Raw genomic sequence first — 25173 nt, 5'->3', positions numbered from 1 at the left:
CCAAATCCTTATCTCTAGCCCAGACACTTTTTCTTTTTTAAAGTAAGCTCTAGGGGCGCCTGGTGGCTCAGTTATTAGGCGTCTGCCTTCGGCTCACGTCATGATCCCAGGGTCCTGGGATCGAGCCCCGCATCGGGTTCCCTGCTCAGCAGAAGCCTGCTTCTCTCTCGAGACCCCACTCCCCCTGCTTGTGTTCCCTCTCTGGCTGTCTCTCTCTCTCAAATAAGTAAATAAATAAAATCTTAAAATAAATAAATAAAGCTCTATGCCCAACATGGGGCTTGAACTCATGACCCTGAGATCAAGAGTCACATGCTCCACTGACTGAGCCAGCCAGGCGCCCCCCTAGCCCAGACTTTCTTGGACTTAAAAACTCAGCTGACTACTAGCATCTCCATTTGGTTGTTTCAAAGGCATACAACTCTCAGTTGACTTCACCTTCCCTGCCTCCCGAAACTGGCTCCTCCAGTGTCCCCTGAGTAAATGGCACCATTAGCCACTTTGCTGCTTAAACCAGAAACCTGAACACCAACCTTCTGTCATCCTCCCTCCGCCTCAAGTCCAACCAAGTCCCGTCAGCAAGGCCTGTCAATCACCAAGTCCTATCAGTCTGGCTTCTTAAATCACTTTCAAATCGGTCCTCCTGTCACCATCATTTTCCGTCCAGCTGTCTCTTTTCTCCTGGGCCACTGCAGAAGTCCCCCCCGCCCCCCCCCCCCCCCCCCCCCCCCGCCACCCCGGCCTGGCTTTCTCCCTGCCATCCATCTCATACGGAGGGCAAGCGATTCTTCTCAAACACAAAACTGATGACCTCATTTCCCTGCTCACCGCCTTTCAATGATTTCTCACTGCCTTCGAACTAAAGTCTCTATTCTTTAAGATACTTGACGAGGTCTCGGTGTCTCTCCAGCTTCTCTCCGCACCTTCCCTTCCTCAAACTGTTCTGCAGGAGGATGGCAACTCCTCTGTGCTCTCTCTTGCCTCTGGACTTTCGTCCTTGCTATTCCCTTGTTTGGAGCACTCCTGGCCTCCTCTCCCTTTCTGGGTAACGCCCCCCCACCTTTCAGGTACCAGTTTAAGCACCACTCTCTGAGAAGCCTTTCCAGACCACCAGAGTAGGTCAGCCACCCCTGCGGTCTGCTGCTGCAGCGCCTTACACCCCCCCATCATCACCCCATGGCAGTTCAGTTCACTGTCTACTTAACTGCCTGGCTTCCTGATTAGATAATACAACCTCTAATCAGCACCTAACCTGATCAACAGTGTACCCACAGCACCTAACACAGTACCTGACACCTAGGAAGTAATTAGTATTTGCTGTATGACTGAACAGAAAGCCGTTTTTAATTCACAATCCATTCATCAGGCACAAAGTTTGTATGCAAGTGTGTGTGGGTGCATGTGCATGAGTGTGTACACCTGCGCACGCGCGCGCGCGCACACACACACACACACACACCCCTTCCTCCAAATACAGCTTGGCTGACAGGACTAAGAAACAGCTACAAAGCCCCATATACTGCTGGGTCACACAGTGGGACAGCAGCTGCCAGTGAGACATGGGAACTCTTTAATTTCTTCATGTGTAAGATGGGAATAATAAAATCTGCCTTACATAATTCAATAAACAATAGCTATTATATCCGTATTCCAATTCCAAATAAGAATGGAGCGGTGCTCTGCTCAGAAGACGCAAGCCCATGACCGAAACTGCCCACCAGGGGGCAGTCGGATCCTGGACTGGTCCTGTGGGGCGGCCACTGCAGAGCCAGACCAGCAGCCAGGGCGAAGCAGAAGGTGCAACCAGGGCTGTTTCCCCAGGGCTTTGCGTGAAACCAGAAACAAAACCAATTCCGAGACTGGGGCATATGTCAAGAAGGCCTCATGTTTCTTAGACCCATCCTCCTCCTCTTCTCAGCCCAGGCGCCCCGAGGCACTATTTATGCTTAGAAATAAGCATTTTCTGGCTTGCCATTCACGGGGAGCCGGGGAAGTCCCCCTTCTAGGTAAGTCTTTTTACCCCACCACAGCTGCCAGCTTCCACTTCCGTTGGGGACTGTGGTAAGAAGAGAGACAGATTTGCTTTCTCAGACTGCAGAGGACATCTTGTTAATCTGGGAAGCCCCATGGCCACCCATCCCTGGGACATGGGGAGTGGCAGATGCCAGAGTTCTTCTTGGTTATAGATTTCATTCATCCTTTTCCACCTTGATTTCAATGAATGAGTTCAAGTCAGGACAGCAGGTTTTGTGGGGTTGGTCAAAGGATGGGGAGACAGGTCCATTCTCATCACCTCCCTCGTCTTCCTCTTCTTGGAAATTAGGATTATAAAGTTCTGGTGGAAGGAGCTGGGCCTCAGCAGAAGGTAATCGGTCTGAGGGAGGCCCATACACACGGTTGGCTTTAGTGCCATGCTTAGAGTTGGCATCCAGGTGGTAGCAGAGCTCCGTGAGGCGCTGGGCCCGGAACCGGGGAGGCCGGGCCACCCAGACACCTGGCTCATTAAGACTGTCCTCTTCATCTGACATCAGCTCTTCTGTCACATCCTTCCACAGGCGTTGGTCCTCAGGTCCAAAATGCCTCATGATGCTGGATCGGTTGGCAAAAAGCTAAGGTAGGGACCCAGGGCAGAGACAGGAAGAGAAACAAACTATGCATTAGATTTGGGGAGAAGGTTCTCGTAGGAAGAAGGCTGTGTAAAATTTGTGTCTGAGACAACCGTGCCCCCAGGTCATCTTAGAACCGGCTCCCCCTCCTCCTCCTCTATCTGCCAACATTCCTGGCTCTCAGCCCTGTTCTCAGATGCCACGTCCACTGGCCCTTCCCACTGGAGCTTAGTAGGGTTTAGTGTTTAGCATCTTGAAAGGAAGGCCTAGAAACCTACCCGGTATCTGCGACTTCGAAGCTTCTTCTCCTCTTTTTCCTTCAGGCCTTTAAAGGGGTTCAGGGAGTTGCGGTACTCACGCCTCTTAGTGAGAAAGTAGGCTACACAGGCTCCTGAGGAGGGAAAAGGGAGGGGGCAGAGAGCAGGTGCTCAGCCCTTTTTTTCTGCCCTAACAGTACTGGCTGGGAGGTGAGCATCACTCTAGATGGTAGGCTTTCTCACAGACCCATCAGCATCTATTTACTCCTCTTTGGTTTGGCTCTCTCTGCTCACCTCCCTGTCCAGACTGACTCCCCCCATATCTCCCACTGGCACACAACAAGTCCGAGCTTCTGTAGCTCCCTCCCCAGACCCGGGCTCCATTAAACCCACTCCCATTTTACTCTGCTGGTAGTGGATTACCAGCGCTTTTTCAGCAGGAGCTTTCTTAATGCTTCAGGGTTAGCTATGGGCAAATAATAGAAGAGTAAGGAAAGTAGAAAACCCAGGATGTAATATTTAGGGACAAAAGGGCAGGCCTGGATTCTGACTTCCTTTTCCTAACACCCTAGATTCAGGCCCTGCGGAAACATCATGCCTGCTGGAGTTAGCCCTTTCCTTCTCCCATTTTCATTTCAAGCGGGATAGGGGAATTAAAAAAAAAAAAAGGCAATTAGAAACAATCCTGGGGCGCCTGGGTGGCTCAGTTGGTTGAGCGATTTCTGCTCAGGTCATGATCTCAGGGTCTTGAGATTGAGTCCCGAGTCAGCTCTACGCTCAGCAGGGAGTTTGCTTGAGATTTTCTCTCTCCCTCTACCCCTGCCCTCACTTACACTTTCTCTCTTTCTCTAAAATAAATAAATAAATCTTAAAAAAAAAAAAGAAGGGGTGCTTGGGTGGCTCAGTCGGTTGACCTTCTGACTTGATTTCAGCTTGGGTCATGCTCTTGGGGTCCTGGGATCAAGCCGTGTTGGGCTCTGTGCTCAGCGCGGAGTCTGTGTGGGATTCTCTCCCTCCCCCCACCCCAACCCCTGCTCAATCTCGAAAGAAGAAAGAAAGAAAGAAAGAAAAAGGAAGGAAGGAAGGAAGGAAGGAAGGAAGGAAGGAAGGAAGGAAGAAAGAGAAAGAAAGAAAGAAAGAAAGAAAGAAAGAAAGAAAGAAAGAAAGAAAGAAAGAAAGAAAGAAAGAAAAGAAAGAAAGAGAAAAGAAAAGAAAAAAAGAAAAACAATCCTGCGAAGATGTGAGAATAGCCAAAAAAACATTTTAAGTCCACTATTTTCAAAACCACCTAAATCATCTCCATTATGCCTCTTCTCTGACCAAGAACAGTGAGCGGGAAAAGAATGAGATGGGAGTTAATTCCGTTTTTCTCACCTTTCAGCTCCTTATCAGTGTAATTGTGGGGACTGGTCACCAGCTCCTGCTTGAGCTTTTCCAGAAGGAACTTCACTACTGAAATATTCCAAGAAGACTTGATGCTGCCGCAAAGAAGATCGTGAACAAGGCAGTCAGCATTTTAAAAGCCATACAGAGATTCCTGGCACGAATCAACTTTGTGGCAAACTCCCCCGTGGCCAAGGACAGGAGGCAAGGGACAATGGTGAGGGCAAAGCCTTAGCCTCATTGTTGTATTGGAGAAGCCCTGTGCTTCCCTCTCATTGGCAGAGTACCTTGTGATTCTTTTCCCTCAAGAGGATCATACCTTTCAGACCCATTGAATCTCTTGTCATTGGTGATGTGGTTATGCACATTGTGGACCAATTTCTAGGGGAAAAAAACAAAAACAGATTCAAGCCGGGAGTGGATATGATGACACCCTCCTCTGTTCCCTAAGCACTGTCCCTATGGGGTTCTCTGCCTGAATCCTTCCCATAGTCTGGGCACCATTTCTGTGCATGCCCCTTCTGAGCCAGACAGCTTATCCAAGTCAGTTTTTCGAATGCCCTCCCTTTTGTGGTCCCTTTCATTTAATTTGTATGGAGACTCCAGGATCATCCCTGGTCTTACCTCTTTTTCTGGGGAATATGATCACTAGGGCAGAAGGTCTCAGACATTTTCACAAACATACTCCTTCCTAATAGCCAGGAGAGAGCAAATATACACCAGGACTACTGCAAGTGGACATTTCTTGAGGGCCCCTACTCTTTACAATATATCTGTATTTCTTTTAATCTAAAAATGTCTTCTTGTAATGAGCACTGGCTGTTATATGCAACTGATGAGTCACTGAATGCTATCTCTGAAACTAACACTACACTATATGTTAATTAATTGAATTTAAATAAAATAAAATAAAATAAATGTCTTCTTAATCTCCTAGTAAAATTGATGACCCAGGAAAATGCCCTAAGTATATTCCTTTGCACATTACCACAAATCTCAAGGGTACACGCGGCATGGTCTGAAAAACACAAATCTAAAATAACAGAAATGTGAAACGCAAAGGACCTTGGAGACGCTATCACCCAACCTCCTTTTCACATCATTCAACAGGCTTTCAGGTTTGCTCACATACCTTTAAGAATGGGTTCTCACTACTCTTTCTCGAGTCAGCTTTTTTACTGTTGCTTGTTAAAAAGTGTTGCCTTAGACTCCAAAATCTGCCCAGTTTTGCCCCTAACAGCACCGAAAATCTTTGAAGACTCTCATGTACTCTCTAAGTCTTCTATCCAGTCTAAATATCCCCAAGTCCTTCAACCATTCCTTATGACACAATTTCCAGACAGATGCCTCTTGAAACCATCAGGTTCCCTGGCTTGCCAGTGTCCCTTGGACAACCTGGCAGTGGGAACCGAATCTAATGCATGAGTGGAGACCTGGCCAAAGGGAGCATTACTTCGCCGAGTGGCACTCTACACTTCCAGGAATGAAAGAAACCCAAGATGGTATTACCTTTCTTAGAAACCCCACCCCTATTCCTAAGGTCACAGTTTTCATTCCTAGTGAGCTTATAGTCAACTCAAGTTCATTTTTCATGTGGATTACTATCTCTGCCATTCTGCAACTGTTTTTTTTTTTAAACTTTGATGCAGAATTCTACATTTCTTCCGATTAAATTTAGTTCCGGTGTTTCTGATGGTGTTTTCATCCCAAGCTCCCTCAGTGGGTGGAAATTCTGTCCCAAACCGATGGACTCATATCCTGATCTCAGGACTTCAGCTTCAATTGAGAAATCCCCAATTTACCCTTCTGCCTCTATGACTGACTGACCATATCAGTTTAGGAGAGTACTGTCACCTTTTTATGGTTAGGGTCTCCACTCTATAAAAAGGACTGTTAATGAAATTAGCTGCATATTTGATATCGTTATTTTACCTCTTAGAAGTCCCAATTTAAGGAATCACAAGGGATGGGTGAATGCTTCAGAAAGAATTTGAAAGTGTTGCCAAAAAAAAAAAAAAAAGAAAAGAAGAAGAAAAAGAAAGGAAGGAAGGAAGGAAGAAAGAAAGAAAAAAAAGGAGTTGCACCGCTTCCAATTCAAGTGGCTTGGAAGAAATCAGCTGATAAAAATCAAACCAGGCTTGAAGTGGAAAGGGAAAATACTCTAAGACAATAATAAGTGTTAAGACTGTAAAGGCTGCTGGCTCACCCACCTCCTCAGTGAGCTAAAAATAAATACATTTCCCCAAGGGGTGGCTGGGATCAGCCGCATTCCAAGAAATCAGTGGTTCCCCTTTCCGGATTTCCAGCAGCAATCCACAGCGGCCTGAGCAGATTGGAGGGATGCCTCTCTGATTCCTTCCCAGAGCTAAAGGCTGGAAGACTGAAGGCCTGCAGCTAACCGTCTCCCTCGAAACCACAGTCTGGCACAAGAACATCTGAAACCTTCCTCTGTGATGGGCAGCAAAATTCCCTGACCGGTCCTCCAGAGCCCTTTCAAGCAACTGCAACAGAGAGCAGGAGGGGTGAGCCCACTGTCCTCCTGTAAGGTCCTCCGTTCCACCAGGCTCTCCAAAGGGCAGGCAGCAGCCAGGCCTCAACCCCAGACCTCTCGCTGGAGGCCGTAGGCAGAACAGGGAGTGGTCAAAAGTCCCGTTTTTATGCAAATCGTAATTATCACACATTTATTCATCATTTAAACGTTATGAAGTTTTGGGAAATCCCTTGCAGTGCATTTCTAAGTATATGCCTCCATTTCTGTCACTGGCAGTGAGAGTGGCCCTCTTGGGCCAGAAGTTTCTGACAGAAAAACTAAATCCATTCCATTTTGATAAGTGAACATAACCAAAATTTAAAATGAAGGTTAGAAACCAGTTGATTCTGATTATGAATGGTGTCTTCCTTTCCCAGGGAAGGAAAGAACCCCTCGATGTAAAAACAAATCAAGTGAAAGGGAGGGTAAGAGTCAGGAGCCCTTAGAAAAGGGGAAAAAGAAGCAAGAAGTAATGAAAGAAGAATCTCCGGTGAAGATGAAGGAGGTACGCACGGTACCCGGCAGGCTTCAACCTTTACTAAGACTGTGACAAGAGGAAAAGGGCTAGACTGTGACGAGATTTCGGGTGGGTGTGAATGGTGAGCTCTCTTCCTATCCAGAACTCTCCAGTGACTCTATCAGCCATGAGCCAGAGAAGGGAAATGCCTTACAGTCCATATGAATAGGATCTAGCCAAAGAACACCCCGACGGTTATCAGAAAGATGTTTGGGGACACAGAGGTGATCCAAAGGACTATGGTCACCCTAGAGCAGGGTTTCTCAACCCTGGCACGATGGACGTTTTAGGTCGAATCATTGTGGGCAGCTGCCCTGTGCACTGGAGGATGTTTAGGGATGCTCCTGAGGCTCCAAGCCACTCCAAGTTTCAGGCAGAACTGGTTCAGCCCAGTACCTTCCCTGCCAAGAGCTCTTAGAATCCCTAGGCTCGCCAAACCTTTATAACTGAGCTGAGTGTCTAGGGGCCCTCTGCGCCTCTGGAGATTGGGACTACCTCAGCACACCTTGGCCATTCTGCCAAGGGGCCCCTTGCTGCTTACCCTGAACACTGGTCATCTGCAGGCTACCTCAGTGCTACCTTTCAGTGGTCAGTCTGATCAATCCCTTAAAGATCTTCCCATCAGGACTATTAGCTCACGGGGAGGAGATATGATATAATTCTCTTCTCTTTAAACAGAAGATTTCAATCTATTTGGAAAAGTCTTTAAAAAGTTCCCCAGTTAGCAGGGGGTCTGCCTATCCCTAGGGCTATGGACCAATCTCTCTCCTTCTTGCCCCTCCCATTCCAGTAGGATTCAGGATACCATTCATTCAATATGGGACGTTTTTAAAATCAACCCACACTTCATTCTTCACTTCTCTCTCCAGACTGAAGAAAAATGTATAGAATTGAGCTCACTCACGGAGAGTACCAGATCCCGCTTGCGCCTGGAGTTCTTCTGCCCACTCCCTCTGGTCCTGCATGGGGAAGCGGTAAACCCTAGAGAGTGTCTCAGCTCCCCTGTTCCCCCGGGGCCTGACTCTTCCAAGGCACCATCCAGCACAGCAGCAGCACTGAGCATGTCCTCAGGGCGGGGTGGTGGCAGCTTGCTTCCATTTTCTGGCCCTGTCTCTGAGGTTGCCCGCTGGATAGCCAGTTGTGTGGCTGGTGAGAGCTGCTTGGCATAAGCAGGGACCAGCACCCGCTGTACTGCACCCTCAGAGGCCACATAATCATCCACCAGCTAAGAACATAAAAAAGAATAGCCTATTAGCCATCCAGGCTTAGGGGAACCTGGTCAACCATCATTCTTTGGCCAAGGATAGTGAACAGAGAGTAGAAAGCAGGGGGAATCCAGCGCAGTCTTAATGGTCAATAGCTTGTTTCTCCGGGACTCCTATGGGAGTGTTGGCAAATATTTCTTGGATATACAGGGCCTCTCGGGTTGAATTGTTACCCATAGGACTGATTACAAGGACAAGGCTTGTTTTGACGCTCTATTTGTGAGGAATCATCTGTGATTTGCTCTTGGGTATAAGAACAGTAGCCAGGCAAATATTTTGTCTAAAAGGGATTGGGGGAGGAAGTGATGGTAAGAAAGGAACACCACGCAAGAGAAGGAACAAGAAAATAAAATGGTAACAACAAACAGGAGAAAAATGGGAGCAAAGAAGGGAGATATAAAGTCAGAAATTTCTAGAGAGGCTGGCACCAACTGCCCCACCCCCCACCCCATTCCCTTCGCAGGACCTGTCTGTGCCCTCACCTTGATCCTGCCCTGGCCGCATCCGACTGTCACTGTCCTGACATCCACTTGCTGCCTGTGCCCTCACTCAAGGACATACAGGGCAGGGAAAGGAAGGAGGGAGGAAGGAGACAGAGAGGGAAGAAAGGAGGGGGGATTTCTGCAGCCAAGAAAACAAAACAGGGAAAGTGGGGGGGAAAAAAAAACACAGAAAGAAGCGGGGGAGGAGGCTGAGATTTATAGACCTGTGAGCTGCTTTCTATGCTGTGAAATCTAATTCCATCCTGTCGGCTTGGAAGGCTTCCCTGCCTGACAGAACCAAAGCTCAGGGCATCACCTGGCCTGGTACCTGGTACCCCCCGCCTCCTCCCACCTCCCCGCAGCCCCAAACCCTCCTCCCCCCAACCCCCAGAGTCCTGGCTGGGCAGAGTGGGGCAAGCAGCAGTGGCCACCACCTAGCCTTCAGGGAGCAGTGACCAGCTGCAGCATGACACTGGAGGGGGACAGGGGGCTTCTACATTCATTTCTCAGATCTAGCAGATGGGCTGGGAGTTTCCTCCCTCCCATCTCCCCTATGTGTTCTGCTCCTTTTCTCTTTCCTGGGTGTCTGGGCCTTGTTGTGCCTGTGAAGGGAGGAGGAAAGTGGGGGAGGGGGAGCATGGGGGAGGAGAGCTGACAGACCTCCCACTGTCTCTCAAGTGGTGACACATCTGTTACTTTCCCATCTCTATGATCTCCCTAGTTGCTCCATCTCCTTTTTGTACTTCCATGTGCCACGCTCTGCAGTTTTTACTCCACTCAGCCAGGGTTTTCCTGCTCAGATGGCCCTGAGCAGTAAAGAAACTGAAATAGCACAGTGTACTTCTGTGTCTTTTCCTGCTCACAAAATAGGCGCGCTTGCTTCCCTCCTTCTCCCTACGTGTCTCTCTTCCCAGGAACTCCCAGCCGTCAGTCCACTTCTTGTCCTCACGTTTTTCCCTTCCCTCTACCTCCTTCCCACCTTCCCTCACGTTCTCTTGCGCGCGTGAAGTCTCTTTCCATTTAGAGTCGCCTTTCCTCTATGCTCTCAAACTTTTCCTCCTTCCTCAACCCTCGTCTCCACCTGCCTCCTTCCCTCCCTACACCTGTCTTTCCGTTCCCTTTGGCCTCCAGCTCTCTCCTTCCTTCCGTCTCCTCCCTCCCCGCCCCTCCCTCTGTCCCTCTCCGGCTCTCCCTCTCTCTCCACCTCTGCCTCTCTGCCCCCCACATTCCCAGTCTCTCTGTACTGAATTCCTCTTGGCAAGCGGAGGGCCCGTGATAAAATATGAATGAGCCGTCTGTGCACGGCAGGCCAGCCCCCGGAGCAGCGGAGCCACCTGTGGACGGGAAGGTGGCACGCAGAGCTCCTGGGGCGGGGGAGGAGGGGGGACCACGGCCGGCACCCCGCACACCAGACCCGAGCTCCTGCCACCGAGGCTGCGGTTCAGGGGAAAGCGGGCGAGGGCTGCCTATCCCTGCCGGCAAAGGACGCCTGGTGCAGTCCTGTTTCCGCACAAGGAACACCAAAAAGCAAGGCTGAAGGCTGGAAAGGAACCAGAGGGAGGGAGAAGGAAAGGGAACAGGCCCAGAAAAGCCCTCGTAGCCACCCCACAGCACTCGCGTCCTGCTCTGCGGCCATACTCACGGGATTGAGCAGCGGGGCCGCCTCGCCGGCCGCCAGGGCACACCCCGGGAGCCGCGGGTCTCTCTGCGCCGCCGGGAAGCCCAAGGGCCCGGGCCCCACGGCCGAGGCGGCTCCCACCTGCCACAGCTCCTCAATCACCACCTGCATGCCGCTGCCCACGCTGTCACACTCCTCTTCCCCCGCGGCTGCCGCCTTGCAGGCCTCCCCGGGGCTCTCCTTGAGAGGCCCCGGCTCCTCGGGCAGGGAGCCGTGCGCCTGGCCGTCCCCGTCTTCATCCGGGGCCGAGGCTTTCCCTTGCCTCAGCTCACCCACCTCCTCTTGGAGACGTTTGAGCAATTCGTTGTTGGCCCGGGCGAGCCCCAGAGCGGCCTCGGCCAGGCCCACGGCCTTCTCCACCCGCTGGTAGATAATGTGCAGGAGCTGCTCTGAACTCTGAACGGCCAGGCCATGTCCGGTCACCGTGATGGGGGTGCTGGTAGGAGGGTTCCCGCCCTGGGAGCCCGTGCTGCTCGCACTGGTCTCGCTCTTGCAGGCGCAGCAGCAGCATCTGGTCTCGCTGCCACCCGGAGGGGAGAAGAGGATGGTGGCGCTGAAGGACATGGCTGATGGCCACAGGAACAACTGGGCTCACACTGCCGGACCGTTCGGAAAGGTGTCCCCAGTCGGCCCGACTCCAGGCGGGTAGGAAGCACTGGCCTCTTTGGATTCACTTCCCTGTGTCATGGAGGGCAACCAGAGGAGCCTGGGCACCAGGCGGTGGGCTGTGTGAAGGAGTAGGCAAGCCGTGCAGGAGCACACCGTCCATGGCTGCCTGGCCTGGGCCTGCAGAGGAGAGATGCCCTCTTCTATCTGCCGATCTCGTGCTCTCCCAGGGTGCTGGGTGTCCCACTCACCCCTGACCCAGAGGGTGGTGCCTACACAGGCCTTCCTGCTGAAGACAGCGTCAGGGGGTAGAAGGCATTCTTCCTGCACCCAAGCATGGAACCCCCCGCCACTCCAACCTGAGGAACAGAGGGGGGGGACTCAAAAGGACCCACAAGCATCTGGAAAGATGAGAAGATTAAGGAAGAAAATGCAGATCTGTCTTTGCCTCCTCACTATCTTTGCGGTAATAACAGTCATTGCCTTTTGTCTCCTTGACATCATTCCTTAAGGAGTTCAGAACACTTCCCGCAGGTTATCTCAACCGCACAGAAGCTCTAGGAAACACATATTACCCCAGGTCCACAGAAGAGACATGCAAGACGAGTTATAGATCTTTTTCAAGGTCAGAGGGAGATGGCGGAATCCAGTTATTGCTACTTTCAATCTAGTGTTTATTTTTTTAACTGATAACCACTTTTTGTTGACATAAAGAATCACGATTCTACCCTCCCTATAATTTTCTTACAGATGCATTCAGAGTAAGACTCCTAAGTAAGGAATATGCCAACAGCCCTCAACATGTCGCCAACCTCACACTATTACATCACTGACGCTTTGGGGGTGGGGCAGGGAAAGGAAGGGGAAAGCTGGATCAGAGAATCAAGCTGCGGTGACCCTGGCCGCACAGCCCCCTGGCTCTCACAGTTGTGCATCTGGGCGTCCAGCCTCTGAAGAGGAATCCAGCTGTTCTGAATCCTACAGAAATCACCTCTGAGGCCCCTCATCTCCACTTCTCAAACTCCTTGAGGGAGGGGCAAAGCTCAAAAGGCATGTTTAAATAGCTCAGTGCTGCCACTTTGCCCACATGACTAGCCCCATTAAAGAGGAAATCAGAATATTGATGATAAACCAAACTGCCTCACTTTTGAATCACTGTAGGTAAGCAACTAAACTACTCTAGAAGGAAAAGAAAAAAGGTAAGGGAGGGTTGGATTGTAAGACTGAGAACAGTCCAAGGAGCTTCATGTTGTTTTGCTAAATACTTGATTATAGAAAAAAGAATCCTCTGCCTGAAGCCCCCTAAGTGACAGAAACTTAAGTATGTTTAGAGTTTCCACAAGAGATACATTTCCATCTTACCCTGTAAATTATATCATAACATCACAATTAAAAAAGGTGGGTAAGAGAATTTTCTATATTGAGATTTGGGGGCTTTTTTTGAATCATTAATCTCATTTCAGAAACAGGTAATATCAATGCCTCTGTGGTACTAAAACGTAAATTTGACAATGCATTTTAATTACATTTGGTTATAACAAAACAAAACAAAACAACAAAAAAACGTTTTCTGTGCCAGGTATTCACTTATAAGAACTTCACTCAAATCCATTTGCAGCTTCTCTGTCATTAGAATCACTGGAAGGCACAGCTTAACCTAAAACTAAAGGTTAGAGGAAAGTACTAAGCAAGTCCTGTGTCAGTTTATGGATGAATCATTTATATATCCTTTCCCTTCCTAAATAAGGGCCTTCACTGTCCTTGCAGGGTTTTTAGCCAACGTCATGCAAGGAGTTTAATCTGAACCGTGGCTATTGTGAGAAAAAGACAGTTATGTAGTAGAAGATAAGATACAAATGGTTGCCAGTTGGGTTCAGTATTTGTAAAATCAGAAACTAAGATGCATCAGGTTGGCACACTGGGAGGGTACCCCTTCTGGTACCAAAATGACAATGGCTACATTCTTGCCCCCAACACTTACTCTTTCTTGCAAGAGGCCTTAACCCCTGCCAGTGCTGTGCCTGCCTCGAGCCCTTCCTTCCCCGTTGAATGGTCATTCCCAGGTCATCATTCCAAAATAGCACTGAACTGGAAATTTAAAAATATATATGTGTAGCATGGAGCACTGGGTGTTATGCACAAACAATGAATCATGGAACACTACATCAAAAACTAATGATGTAATGTATGGTGATTAACGTAACAATAAAAAATTTAAAAAAATGTGTGTGTGTGTGTGTGTGTGTGTGTGTGTTTCTCATCCTGCTGCACTACTTAACAGCTGTGTGAACTTGGAAAAATGATTCCCTTTCCTGAGCCCCAGTGCTCTTCTCTCTGCCCACTTGGAGTATTTTTGTGATGATTATACATACATAATGTATGTAAGGCACCTACAGAGTGCTGGCATGTGGTCAGTGCTCCACAAATAGCAGCTGGATATTATGATTATTCCTGAAATATTTTGTATTCCCATCCTGGACCCCCATCCTGATTTCCCAATCTTGAAAAAAATGCAATGGCTTAAAATGGAACTTGGTGGACTTCCCCCTTAAATTTAATACAAATTTCTTTTTTTTTTAAAGATTTTATTTATTTGAGAGAAAGAGAATGAGAGATAGCACGAGAGGGAAGAGGGTCAGAGGGAGAAGCAGACTCCCTGCTGAGCAGGGAGCCCGATGTGGGGCTCGATCCCGGGACTCCAGGATCATGACCTGAGCCGAAGGCAGTCGCTTAACCAACTGAGCCACCCAGGCGCCCCCAAATTTCTAAGAAACAATAAATTCAAGTCTACAAAGAGGCATGTATACATATAAAACTTCTCTGATATACATTAGTAAAGTTATTGAGAAAACAGAGTATTTGCAGGGGCGCCTGGGTGGCTCAGTCGCTAAGTGTCTGCCTTCTTTGGCTCAGGTCATGATCCCAGGGTCATGGGATCGAGCCCTGCATCAGGCTCCCTGCTCTGTGGGAAGCCTGCTTCTCCCTCTCCCACTCCCCCTGCTTGTGTTCCCTCTCTCGCTGTGTCTCTCTCTGTCATATAAATTAAATCTTTAAAACAAAACAAAAGAACCAGAGTATTTGCAATTTATTACTCTCATGAACTGGCTTTAGACTGGGGATAATATACAACTCTGCTAGCTTTTAATGATAAATATATTTTCATATTTGTGTTGACATAAAAAAATCATGATTCGGGGCGCCTGAATGGCTCAGTCAGTTAAGAGTCTGACTCTTGAATTTGGTTCAGGTCATGATCTCAGGGTTCGAGATTGAGCCCTACATCGGGCTCTGTGCTGGGTGTGGAGCCTGCTTAAGATGATCTCTCTACCTCTCCCTTTGCCCCTCCCCCACCCTAAATCATGATTCTACCATCTCTGTAATTTTGTTCCTCGATTTCTTTCTGCTTTTCTACTTTGTGTATTAACCTAACTATGTCTGGGTGCCTGGGTAGCTCAGTCTGTTAAGCATCTGCCTTTGGTTCAGGTCATGATTTCAGGGTCCTGGGATCACACCCTGAGTGGGGCCCCCTGCTCAGCAAGGAATCTGTTTCTCCCTCTTCTCTGCCCCCTCCCCTGCTCGTGCTCTCTCTCACACACACTCTCTCTCTCAAATAAATAAATAAAATCTTTTTAAAAAACCCTATGTCCATTTTATTTATTTATTTATTTTTTAAGATTTTTTTTTAATTTATTTGACAGGGACAGAGACAGAGAGAGGGGGAACACAAGCAGCGGGAGTGGGAGAGGGAGAAGCAGGCTTCCTGCTGAGCAGGGAGCCCGATGTGGGGCTCTATCCCAGGACCCTGGGATCATGACCTGAGCTGAAGGCAGACACTCAACGACTGAGCCACCCAGGCGCCCCCATTTTATTTATTTTTAATTATTATTATTTTTTTGAGGGGGGGAGGGGCAGAGAGAGAGAGAGAAAATCTTAAGCAGCCTCCATGCCCAGCACAGAGCCTGACTCGGGCCTCAATCTCACAACACTGAGATCATGACCTGAGCTGAAATCAACAGTCAGACGCTTAACTGACTGAGCCACTCAGGTGCCTCTAACTATGTCCATTTTAGAATGTCACATTCAGAGCAACAATTAGTTGTTTTTTTCTTTAATTGACCTGTCTATATAAATCTGGTACAGTGCAGTGTAGCACAATGGGTATTCAAATAACTCTTATTTGGTTTCTGTGGACATTCCTGCTGACTTAATTGTACTGGCTGCTATATCCACTTAAGCTCTAAGACACTGAAATGAAAGGACAAGGAAAGAAAGGAGAGTCAGCAGGTAATAAAGGAATCTTTTACATTATAATATTTACTAACCAGATAACTTAAATGCTGGATAAGTTGGATTAAAAATAAAACAAAGCACAAATTTTATTAGCTACATACATCCCCACTAGAGAAAAAAAAAACAAGTTGAAAAAAAGTTTCTAAAAATTATCTGTATGCAAGGCCATGGAAGGATGAGTCACCAAAATGGATTGCCACCACTAAGTACTCAAATGAAGGGAAGACAAAGTCCCTACATGCAAGGAGCTTACAGCATACGTGAGAATGGAATGTTTAAGGAACAAAGCAAAATACAAGTGCCTAAAAATATGGTGCAGACAAAAATTCTTGAGGAGATAGTTTAAAATAATGGAAAGATCAACAGAACGAAATCATATGAGAAAGGGGTCTTACAGAAGAAAAACCTCCAACTGAGCTTTGAGCAATGTACAGAAGGAATTGGTAGGGTAGAAAGAAGACGTGAGAGATGAAAGGAAAAACAAACATTACAAGAATTTACAAGGTGCATGTGCGAGGTCAGAGCAAAGGTATGGAAAGCTGACATAGGACTTTGAAAACCATGTTAAGGAAACTTCTAGTGTAGGGGTCAGCAAATCTTTTCCTTTACATGAAGGACCAGACAGTAAGTAATTTTGGCTTTGCAAGTCATGTGGTTGCTGTCACAACTATTCAACTCTGCCATTGTAGCACAAAGCAGCCACGGACAATACATAAACATGACAATACATAAGGAGCACAACTGTGTTCCAATAAAACTTTATTTATGGACACAGAAATGTCATCAGATATTATATTTAACACTTACATTAAGAAATATAAAAGCCAGTCTTAGGTTACGGGCCATACAAAAACAGATGGCAGGCCAGCCAGCCTATGGGCTGCAATTTGCTGACCCTTGTCTTAGATACCTAAAGTGGAAGAGTTAAGAGATTATTAGCAGACTCTTCAATCCTGAAGTGAATTGAGAATGAGGGTTGTGGATATGAAGTTTCAACATTCTGAAGGAAGACCTGATAATATTTCTTTACTTAATAAATATGGGGGACAGAAATATTGGCTAAGATTTATCAACCTGAGGGTCAGCAGGTGGTTCCATCGACAGAATGACAGAAATGAGAAAGTTGAGGTGGCTCAGTTGGTTGGGCGCCCGACTCTTGGTTTCGGCTCAGGTCATGATCTCATGGGTTGTGGGATTGCCCCCACATCGGGTTCTGTGCTCAGTGGGGAACTCGCCTGAGATTCTCTCCCTCTCCCCCTCCTGCCCACCCCCTGCTGACATATGCACATGTGCACACACACTCTCTCTCAAATAAATAAGCCTTAAAAAAAAAAAAAAAGGAAATGAGGACATTGAGAGGAGGCACCACCATGTTAGGGAAGATGTGTATGTATGTATGTATTTTTTTTTAAAGATTTTATTTATTTATTTATTTGACAGAGAGAGACACAGCGAGAGAGGGAATACAAGCAGGGGGAGTGGGAGAGGGAGAAGCAGGCCTCCCGCAGAGCAGGGAGCCTGATGCAGGGCTTGATCCCAGGACCCCAGGACCATGACCTGAGCCAAAGGCAGACGCTTAACGACTAAGCCACCCAGGCGCCCCTATTTATTATTTCTTAGGGAGCTCTATGCCCAACTTGGGGCTTGAACTCACCATCCCGAGATCAAGAGTCACATGCTCTACCAACTGAGCCAGCCAGGCACCCCCGATGTGTATTTACTTAACAAGTTAAATTTCCAAACTGATAGCAACATCTTTTTTTTTTTTTTAAGATTTATTTATGGGCGCCTGGGTGGCTCAGTTGGTTGGGCGACTACCTTTGGCTCAGGTCATGATCCTGGAGTCCCCGAATCGAGTCCCACAACGGGCTCCCTGCTCAGCGGGGAGTCTGCTTCTCCCTCTGGCCCTCTTCACTCCGTGCTATCTCTCATTCTCACTCTCTCAAATAAATAAATTTAAAAATCTTTATTATTTTATATATATATAAATATATATAAATATATTTATATATATATAATCTATACTATTTATTTATTTGAAAGAGCGAGAATGAGAGTACATGAGAGGGAGGAGGGTTAGAGGGAGAAGCAGGCTCCTCGCTGAGCAGGGAGCCCGATGCAGGACTCGATCCCGGGACTCCAAGATCATGACCTGAGCCGAAGGCAGTCGCTTAACCAACTGAGCCACCCAGGTACCCGATAGCAAAATCTTTAAATGGATGTCCTGATAGCAACTGACTAGGACCGAAAGAAAAAAAAAAAAAAAAACCCAGAGGAAGGTCAGAGCTGCAATGCAGATTTAGAATCTTTAGCAGGGGGGTTGTAGTTGAACCTGAGAGAGTGAATGCACTCTCCAAGGAGTAAGGATAAAGTGTGAAATGCAAAGGCCAAGGACAGCGCTTAAAGCCAATCTGTGCAAGAGGCTTCATTAAAAGAGAAGAATGGTCAGTGAGGTGGGAGAAAAAGAGTGTTATGAAAGCCAAAGTAGAAAGAATTTCAAGAATGTAGATCTAATCAACTGTGACAGGTGCAGCAGAATGGCTAAAAAAGATGAAAATTAAGGAGATACATTTTATTTGTCTGTGATGGTCATTGGTCATGACCAGAGAGGTAATTTTTCAGTGAAAGTAATACTATGCAGTAGATGAAAAAGGAATTGATGGAGAGAAAATGCAAACAAGACATGAAGTCAAGTCTTCTAGAGTTTAGTTATGAAAGGAAGGAAATAACAAGGAAGTCAGAAGAGGCTCTAGAGCTTTACTACACTTACAAAAGCAGAAGGAAAAAGGTCAGTGATTTCTGTGACATTAGCCACAGCAACATTTTTCTAGATATATCTCCTGAGGCAAGGGAAACAAAAGCAAAAATAAACTATTAGGGAGCGCCTACGTGGCTCAGTCAGTTAAGCGTCCGACTCTTATTTTGGCTCAGGTCATGATCTCAGGGTCATGAGATTGAACCCTTCTTCAGGCTTTGCACTGGGCATAGAGCCTGCTTAAAATTCTCTTTTCCTTTGCCACTCCCTGCTCCCCCTCTCTAAAAAACAAACAAACAACAACAAAACTATTGGGACTACATCAAAACAAAAAAGTTCTGTACAGCATAGGAAAGAGTCAACAAAACTAAGACAACCTACTGAATGAGAGAAGATATTTGCAAATAACATATCCAATAAAGGTATCCAAAATATAAAGAACTTATACAACTCAACACACACACACACAAAAATCCAATTTAAATATGGGCAGAAGACATGAAGAGACATTTCTCCAAAGAAGATGGCCATACGGATGACCAACAGACACATGAAAAGATGTTCAACATCACTCATCATCAGGGAAATGCAAATCAAAACCACAATGAGCTATCACCTCACACCTCTCAGAATGGCTAAAATCAAAAACACAAGAAACCAACACAAGTATTGGTGAGGATGTGGAGAAAAAGAAACCCTGTGCACTGTTGTTCAGAATGCAAATTGGTGCAGCTACTCTGGAAAACCGTATGGAGGTTCCTCAAAAAATTAAAAATAGAACTACCAAGGGTACCTGGCTGGCTCACTCAGTAGAGCATGTGACTTGATCTCAGTGTCATGAGTTCAAGCCCTAGGCTGGGTGTGCAGCCTACTTAAAAAAAAAAAAAGAACAAGACTTGAAAGAAAGAAAGAAGGCTGTGAGAAAGTAAAGGATGAAGATATTACAAAAGAATTTAAGTTTTCTTCTAGGAAGGATCCTCCCAATGTGAGAAGGAAGGAATGGTAACTTTTCCCTGAAACTGCAGAGAAGAAAAACTGAATACAGGGCAAAGATTCATTGAGGTGGAGATAGGAAGACAAAGAGATATACTATTGAGACTCTCTTTTTACTTAGAGGCAGATTTTCCTCAGTATGAATAAACCAGATTGATAACAGAACTTTATTATAAACAGTGCTGCATTATCTGTTGTTACAACCTATTAAATCCTTTTCTAACGCTCCCAAACTAACATAATTAATTATTCTTCCTTTTTCCAGCACTGGCTTACGGTTCTAGAGCCCATTTAACCCTGCCAACATTATTAGGGTGCATAAACTTTATTCTGATATCTTTATTTTACTTCTCAAAATGTATAACTTTAATTCAATAACCCATGAAGCAATCCATGGAATGTTTGGCAAAGCAATGGTTAACTGAAGTAAATTATCTGGGCAGTATATAAACCATCATTATTAAACATTTTAATACGGTCAACTTTGGCAATTTCAGATTGCTAATTTATTTCCAAGCCAAGAATTCATATTTTCATTCCAGAAAGGAAAAAAAAAAAGGAATAAACTAAGGTTGACCGCCACAGAATAATATACAGGCCATTTGCAAAATGCTATCAACTTTTAGAATTGACTGTTAAGAAAAAGATCCCTAGGGCGCCTGGGTGGCTCAGATGGTTAAACGTCTGCCTTCGACTCAGGTCATGATCCCAGGGTCCTGGGATCGAGTCCCGCATCGGGCTCCCTGCTCCTTGGGAGCCTGCTTCTCCCTCTGCTTCTCTCTCTCTCTCTCTCTCTCTCCCCCTCTGTCTCTCATGAATAAATAAATAAAATCTTAAAAAAAAAAAAAAGAAAGAAAAAGATCCCTAATCTTTTGATGAGTTGCCAACACAAAGTGACAGGAGCTGTCAAACTTAACTTCGCATAAAATATATATTTGGGGTTCATTCAGTGTTGGTCTAATTTTAACACATGTGAAAGGGGCCCGGAAAATGTACTTTTCGGTAATTTTGGTATTTTCTTCATAAATATTTAGATAAAGGGGTGCCTGGATGGTTCAGTCGTTAAGTGTCTGCCTTCGGCTCAGGTCATGATCCCAGGGTCCTCGGATTGAGCCCCACATCGGGCTCCCTGCTCAGCCGGAAGCCTGCTTCTCCCTCTCCCACTGCTTGTATTCCCTCTCTCGCTGTGTCTCTCTCTGTCAAATAAATAAATAAAATCTTTTAAAAAAATAATAAATATTTAGATAAAAAAGAAAGAAAAGTCATCTTCTTCAGACAGTTCAGGGTGAGACTGTCCATAATCTTAACTACACCTTTCCTCCCAAATCACATGTATTTGTGTTAGAACTAAATATATCATCCTCTTGGCAGCTCCCTTGCTTTCAACCCATTCTGAGTTTAGAATTTTCTGCATGACTGAGTTCACCTCCAAACTATGAAAAATAAAAATTTCCTTACTATTTAATAGATGTGTATGATATGGTATCACTCTGATGATATATGTCTTTGTAATGGGCCCTTGACTCATTCAGGGTCACGCTAGCAATGGACTTCCTTAAATGTGATTACTGAAAGCACAGCAATTCATACCATAATTTTCATTTTAAGAAATAGAGAGAGGAAAATGGCCACTTAAAGCTCGAGCCGTGCTGGTCAGCCCTGCTCCTCCACTTGGAGGTGCAATATGGCTCACCTGTTTCTATCAAGAAAGAGCCCCTTCATCACACCAGAGCAAGTAAGCAAATACCAGAAAATATTATTTTCCTACATTTTGAAAGATCGACCCATCTACGACTCTGCAGAGAGAATCTAAGACCTCATTTTCAGGGGTTAAAAAAAGAGAGAGAGATGTAGACCTAAGGGGAGAATGAGATCCCCCAAAAAAGACCTCCACTAATCCGAAGATTCCAAGTATACTTGTATAGTGGTTTAAGAGTTTTTAGCCCAGTGTAGCCGTCTTTTTAATTTACATTTGTTAAAATGCAACTTGCTAAGATTGGTTTAAGATTTTCATAGAAATGTACCTGACATAAAGGACAAGTCCTGCATTTCTGGATCAACTGAAAAAAATGAAAAGCTAGCTCCTAAAGCTACATCATTTGCCCTGAGCCCTCGGTAAATGTTAATTGATTAAATACTAGTCAGAGATAACAAGGTGGGCACCAGAGACGGCAGAACCATTTCCGACACTGGGAGAACAGAGCTTGAGCACTGCCCTCGGGTCAGGCCGCACGGGTCAGGGCGATTCGCCCCTGAGCCCCACTGCAGAGAGTGCCCTGGGGGTTCCGGGGGAAAGGGGCGTAGCGGCAAACAGCCCCGTGGCCCGAGGCGCGGTCGGGGATCTCGCTGGGTCACCGTGGGTAGACTCCGTGGCCACAAAAGCTCTGCGGACTTGGGCTGAGAGCCGCCGGGAACTTCCCGCTGCGGTCCGGCTCTGGCAGCCCTACAGGTGCTCCGTCCCGGGTGTTCCACCGCGTGTGCCTGGCGCCGCCGCTCCAGCTGACTCAGCGGCGCCTACACGAGCGCGCAGCCTTGCGAGGGAAACAGCGGCGCCGGCCCGTGTACCCAGCCAGCGCGCGCACGCGGGGAGGCACCGCCCCGCCTGTCCTCTGGCTCCCGGTGATTGGCGATTGGACGACGGGGGAGCAGGGCAAGGGACATTATTGGCTGCAATCCACAATCACTCAACGAGCCAGGGAGGGGAGGGGCCACTTCAGGGAGGGGCACGACTGCGAGGCTTTTTCAAGGCCGTCAGGCGCCATCTTTAGCTTATTTTGTTTTGTTTGCTCGGGTTTGTTCTTTGTTGCTTACAAAGCTGCGTGTACACGATTATAAATTCAGTGCCACAAATAGGTCTCATACATTTGGTGGTGGAAGGCTTATAATTTCTGTCGGCCTTGCTTACAGGTCTTTCAGATACCACTAGCAAAGTGGCAGTTCCCCTTAGTTCAAAGTTTACATCTCTAGGAGCCCCGCGATTCCCAAAGTCAACCGAGTTTAGCTGTGCTTTGGTAGGAAGACAAAGCCAACGATATGTTCGTGGGACTCAAAGCAAGAACACTGGACATGAGCCTAGGTTCCTAGGAAAAATCAAATAGCTTAGCAAGTCAGAGGCTTGGGTTGTGTACCTCTCTGGGACGAGCTCTCTCTCCCGAGAAGCTGAAGAGGGATGACCTGCAGTGATGTGGAAAAGAATTAGAACAAAACTCCATTAAAAATTCCCAGCGCTGCGGCCATCACAAAGTCATTGGAATCTGACTAGATTTCAAAGATATGCATGCAGGTCTAAACTTGTGGAATGATCCACATTTGAGACAGTATTTATTAAGTACTGATCTGACTTGCACTGTCAGGAAATAAAAATACACCCAGTTCAGGTAAGAAGCCCAGAGAGCCCACAGAGGGCCACTTTCATTATAATGAATTTCAAGACCTGGACAAATAATTTTAAAGCTGTTGTTGAAGCGTCCTAAATACTACTTGAAACTGAGTAGGGCGCTGGCTGAGGAATGGAAATGTAGTACCATCATCCTACAGAGGCTTTGTTGTAATTAAATTTGAAGTCTATAGTAGATCCTTTTTTATATCCTGGTTGCTACTTCACTGGTGACATTCCAGTTTCTCCCTCATCACCCCATACACTTCCTATGCTTTCACTCCAATCTGTGAAAATAGATAAGAATATATTTTCCATATGACTCCTAATAGGAGACAGTGGTTCAGTAACAGAATGAAGTGAGACTATGGCTCACATAACAGGAGGCTTTGCTCTGAGCCTGATTTGTCCTCTGATTCTTTTACCCTTGTCTCTTGACTCTTAGACCTGGGGAGAAGGCTACTCAATCCAAAAATGCAACACGATAACCACAATGCATTTCTTATCCCCCTCCTATGTATTATTTGCCTTTGCCTCCTCTTCGCCCCTCCCCCATCACAACCACCATGAACGGTTTTTGAGAATTGGACTTGACTGGATTATTTTCCTGACACTTTGCCAGCTGTGGAGCTTTTCGAACAAATCCCAACCTATAAACGACCATTTTGTCAAAAAGCCAAAAGAGAACTTCCCTTCTGAACACACCAACCAAACCACACATGAAGGCCAAAATATACACAGCTGTACATTTAAGAACGTGAGACAATAAAAAGCAAAACCACTTCAGGCAAAACAGTCACTAAAGAAGGCTTTGAACCACAGATTCAATAGATTGCCTACTTACTCTCATTTGCCACATGGACTATATACTCCCTGGCAATTATTTAATTATTCACTAATCTGATACTTTTTTTTAAAAGAGTAGAAAAATACAGTAAATGCACATAAAATGAAAAGTGCCTAAGTATGCTAAGCATAGGATTTCTTCTAAGCTCTAATTTGCACACGAAATCCTGTTTGGATCACATTTGGGAACAGAACAGAAAAAAAAAATCACATCCTAATAAGGGCTACTTTGCACACATAAAATCAAAGGTAATCTCTTTTGAAAACAAAATCTGATATGGCACATATACACATACTGTACATATACACAAAGCACAAAACCCCAAGATAAATCTTTATGAAATCATTTGCTTCAAAACACACACAAACGCACACACACAATGTCTTCATGAAAATGTAAGACACATTTGTAAGAAGGGCTTTGCCCCCCTCCCCAGGGAGATGAGTGTCTCAATTATAATATCCAAACATTTTTAACCTATTGGCCTTGGACAATTGCCACATTAAAGCCACTTGGTTTTGGTTCTGGGGGAGGGTGTGTAAAACGCACGCAAACAGCTTTGTGAGGGAGTCTCAATTCTCCGCTTCTTTCGACGTTGCCCTTGACGTTGCTCGTGGCAGAAATTTACATTATCCCTTCACCCCGCCTTAAAAAAAAAAAAACTATACTCCCCAAGCGGCTAAATTTTTTAAATACCTCGACCATAAAAATTTACCAGTTCTTAAAATGTGATAACAAAAAGAAAAAAAAATCTCAATAAATTTGGCTGGAAATAGTTGTACACGGCCATCCGGCTTCTCAACTTCTTGGTATATTTAAAACCTTGACCAGGAAAAAAGAAAGAGGAAGAGAGACAGAAAAAGAAATGGGGGAAAGCGCAAATTTCCCTTAGCAACAGTTTCCTCACCCCAGCACTGCCATAGATCTCTATTTTTAAAAATTTTGAAAACACACACAAGATTAAGGAGGGAAAAAAAATGGAAAAAGGATACCCGAAGGTCGTATGGCTCTTTGTATTCGTGTGTGTGCAAAAAGGAGGACTCGCGGCGCCCGAGCCGGCAAGCCCCGCCCCTCCCCGGACGCCCTCCCGGATTGGCCGCCGGCGGCCGCGGGGCGCCCCTCCCGCAAGCACACGCGCCGCGCCCGAGGCCGGGTCCCCAGGGGGCCCCTGAGGGCCCCCCGACCCCCGATCCCCTCCCAGCTGGACCGTGGCGGTCGGCTCGCATCTCTCCCCTTCCCCACCTCTCTCGCTTTCCTTTCACTTTCTCACCCTCCTCACCCTTTCCCGTCGTCCTTTCTCAGTCAAACGAGGCCCTCGGCATCGATTACCAGTAACAGTTCAGTGAGCGAGCTCCTTCTGACAATTTGCTAAACTTGGTTAGCTAGCTAGTCAGTAAAATTCCAGACTGGAATTAGGCATCAAGGACTTGGTGCGTCGGCCTGAGCTCATGATTTCCAGGTAGAACGTATCTGGGTCGTGTCTGTTGCTTGACACTCCCACCTTTACATGAACGCACATTTCAGGCAAGGTGGAGGACAAAATAGACTTTCGGCGTTGCTTTTGCTCAGCCTGAGCCTCCAGTTTTTC

General features: G+C 46.5%; 1 protein-coding gene across 4 annotated transcripts; it reads right to left on the bottom strand.

The window, feature by feature from the left end:
- Nucleotides 1–1326: 1326 nt before the first annotated feature.
- On the bottom strand, nucleotides 1327–25173 carry C6H14orf93 (chromosome 6 C14orf93 homolog). Of its 4 annotated transcripts, none has more exons than XM_027572225.2 (7): nucleotides 24865–25173; nucleotides 10683–11504; nucleotides 8198–8518; nucleotides 4566–4627; nucleotides 4238–4341; nucleotides 2885–2997; nucleotides 1327–2609 (listed from the first exon to the last, which is right to left on the bottom strand). In XM_027572225.2, exons 2-7 carry the CDS (start codon nucleotides 11280–11282, stop codon nucleotides 2190–2192), a joined length of 1620 nt encoding a protein of 539 aa, XP_027428026.1. In that variant the 5' UTR covers nucleotides 11283–11504; nucleotides 24865–25173; the 3' UTR covers nucleotides 1327–2189. The 4 variants fall into 4 exon arrangements, with proteins under 4 accessions (XP_027428026.1, XP_027428024.1, XP_027428027.1 ...); XM_027572223.2 differs by lacking the exon at nucleotides 24865–25173 and adding an exon at nucleotides 24578–24631 and having other exon boundaries at nucleotides 10683–11725; XM_027572226.2 differs by lacking the exon at nucleotides 24865–25173 and adding an exon at nucleotides 24578–24607.

This window comes from Zalophus californianus, chromosome 6 (genome assembly GCF_009762305.2).
Source record: "Zalophus californianus isolate mZalCal1 chromosome 6, mZalCal1.pri.v2, whole genome shotgun sequence".
In the NCBI taxonomy this organism is placed as follows: Eukaryota; Metazoa; Chordata; class Mammalia; order Carnivora; family Otariidae; genus Zalophus; species Zalophus californianus.
This window is presented reverse-complemented; position numbering and strand designations above follow the sequence as displayed.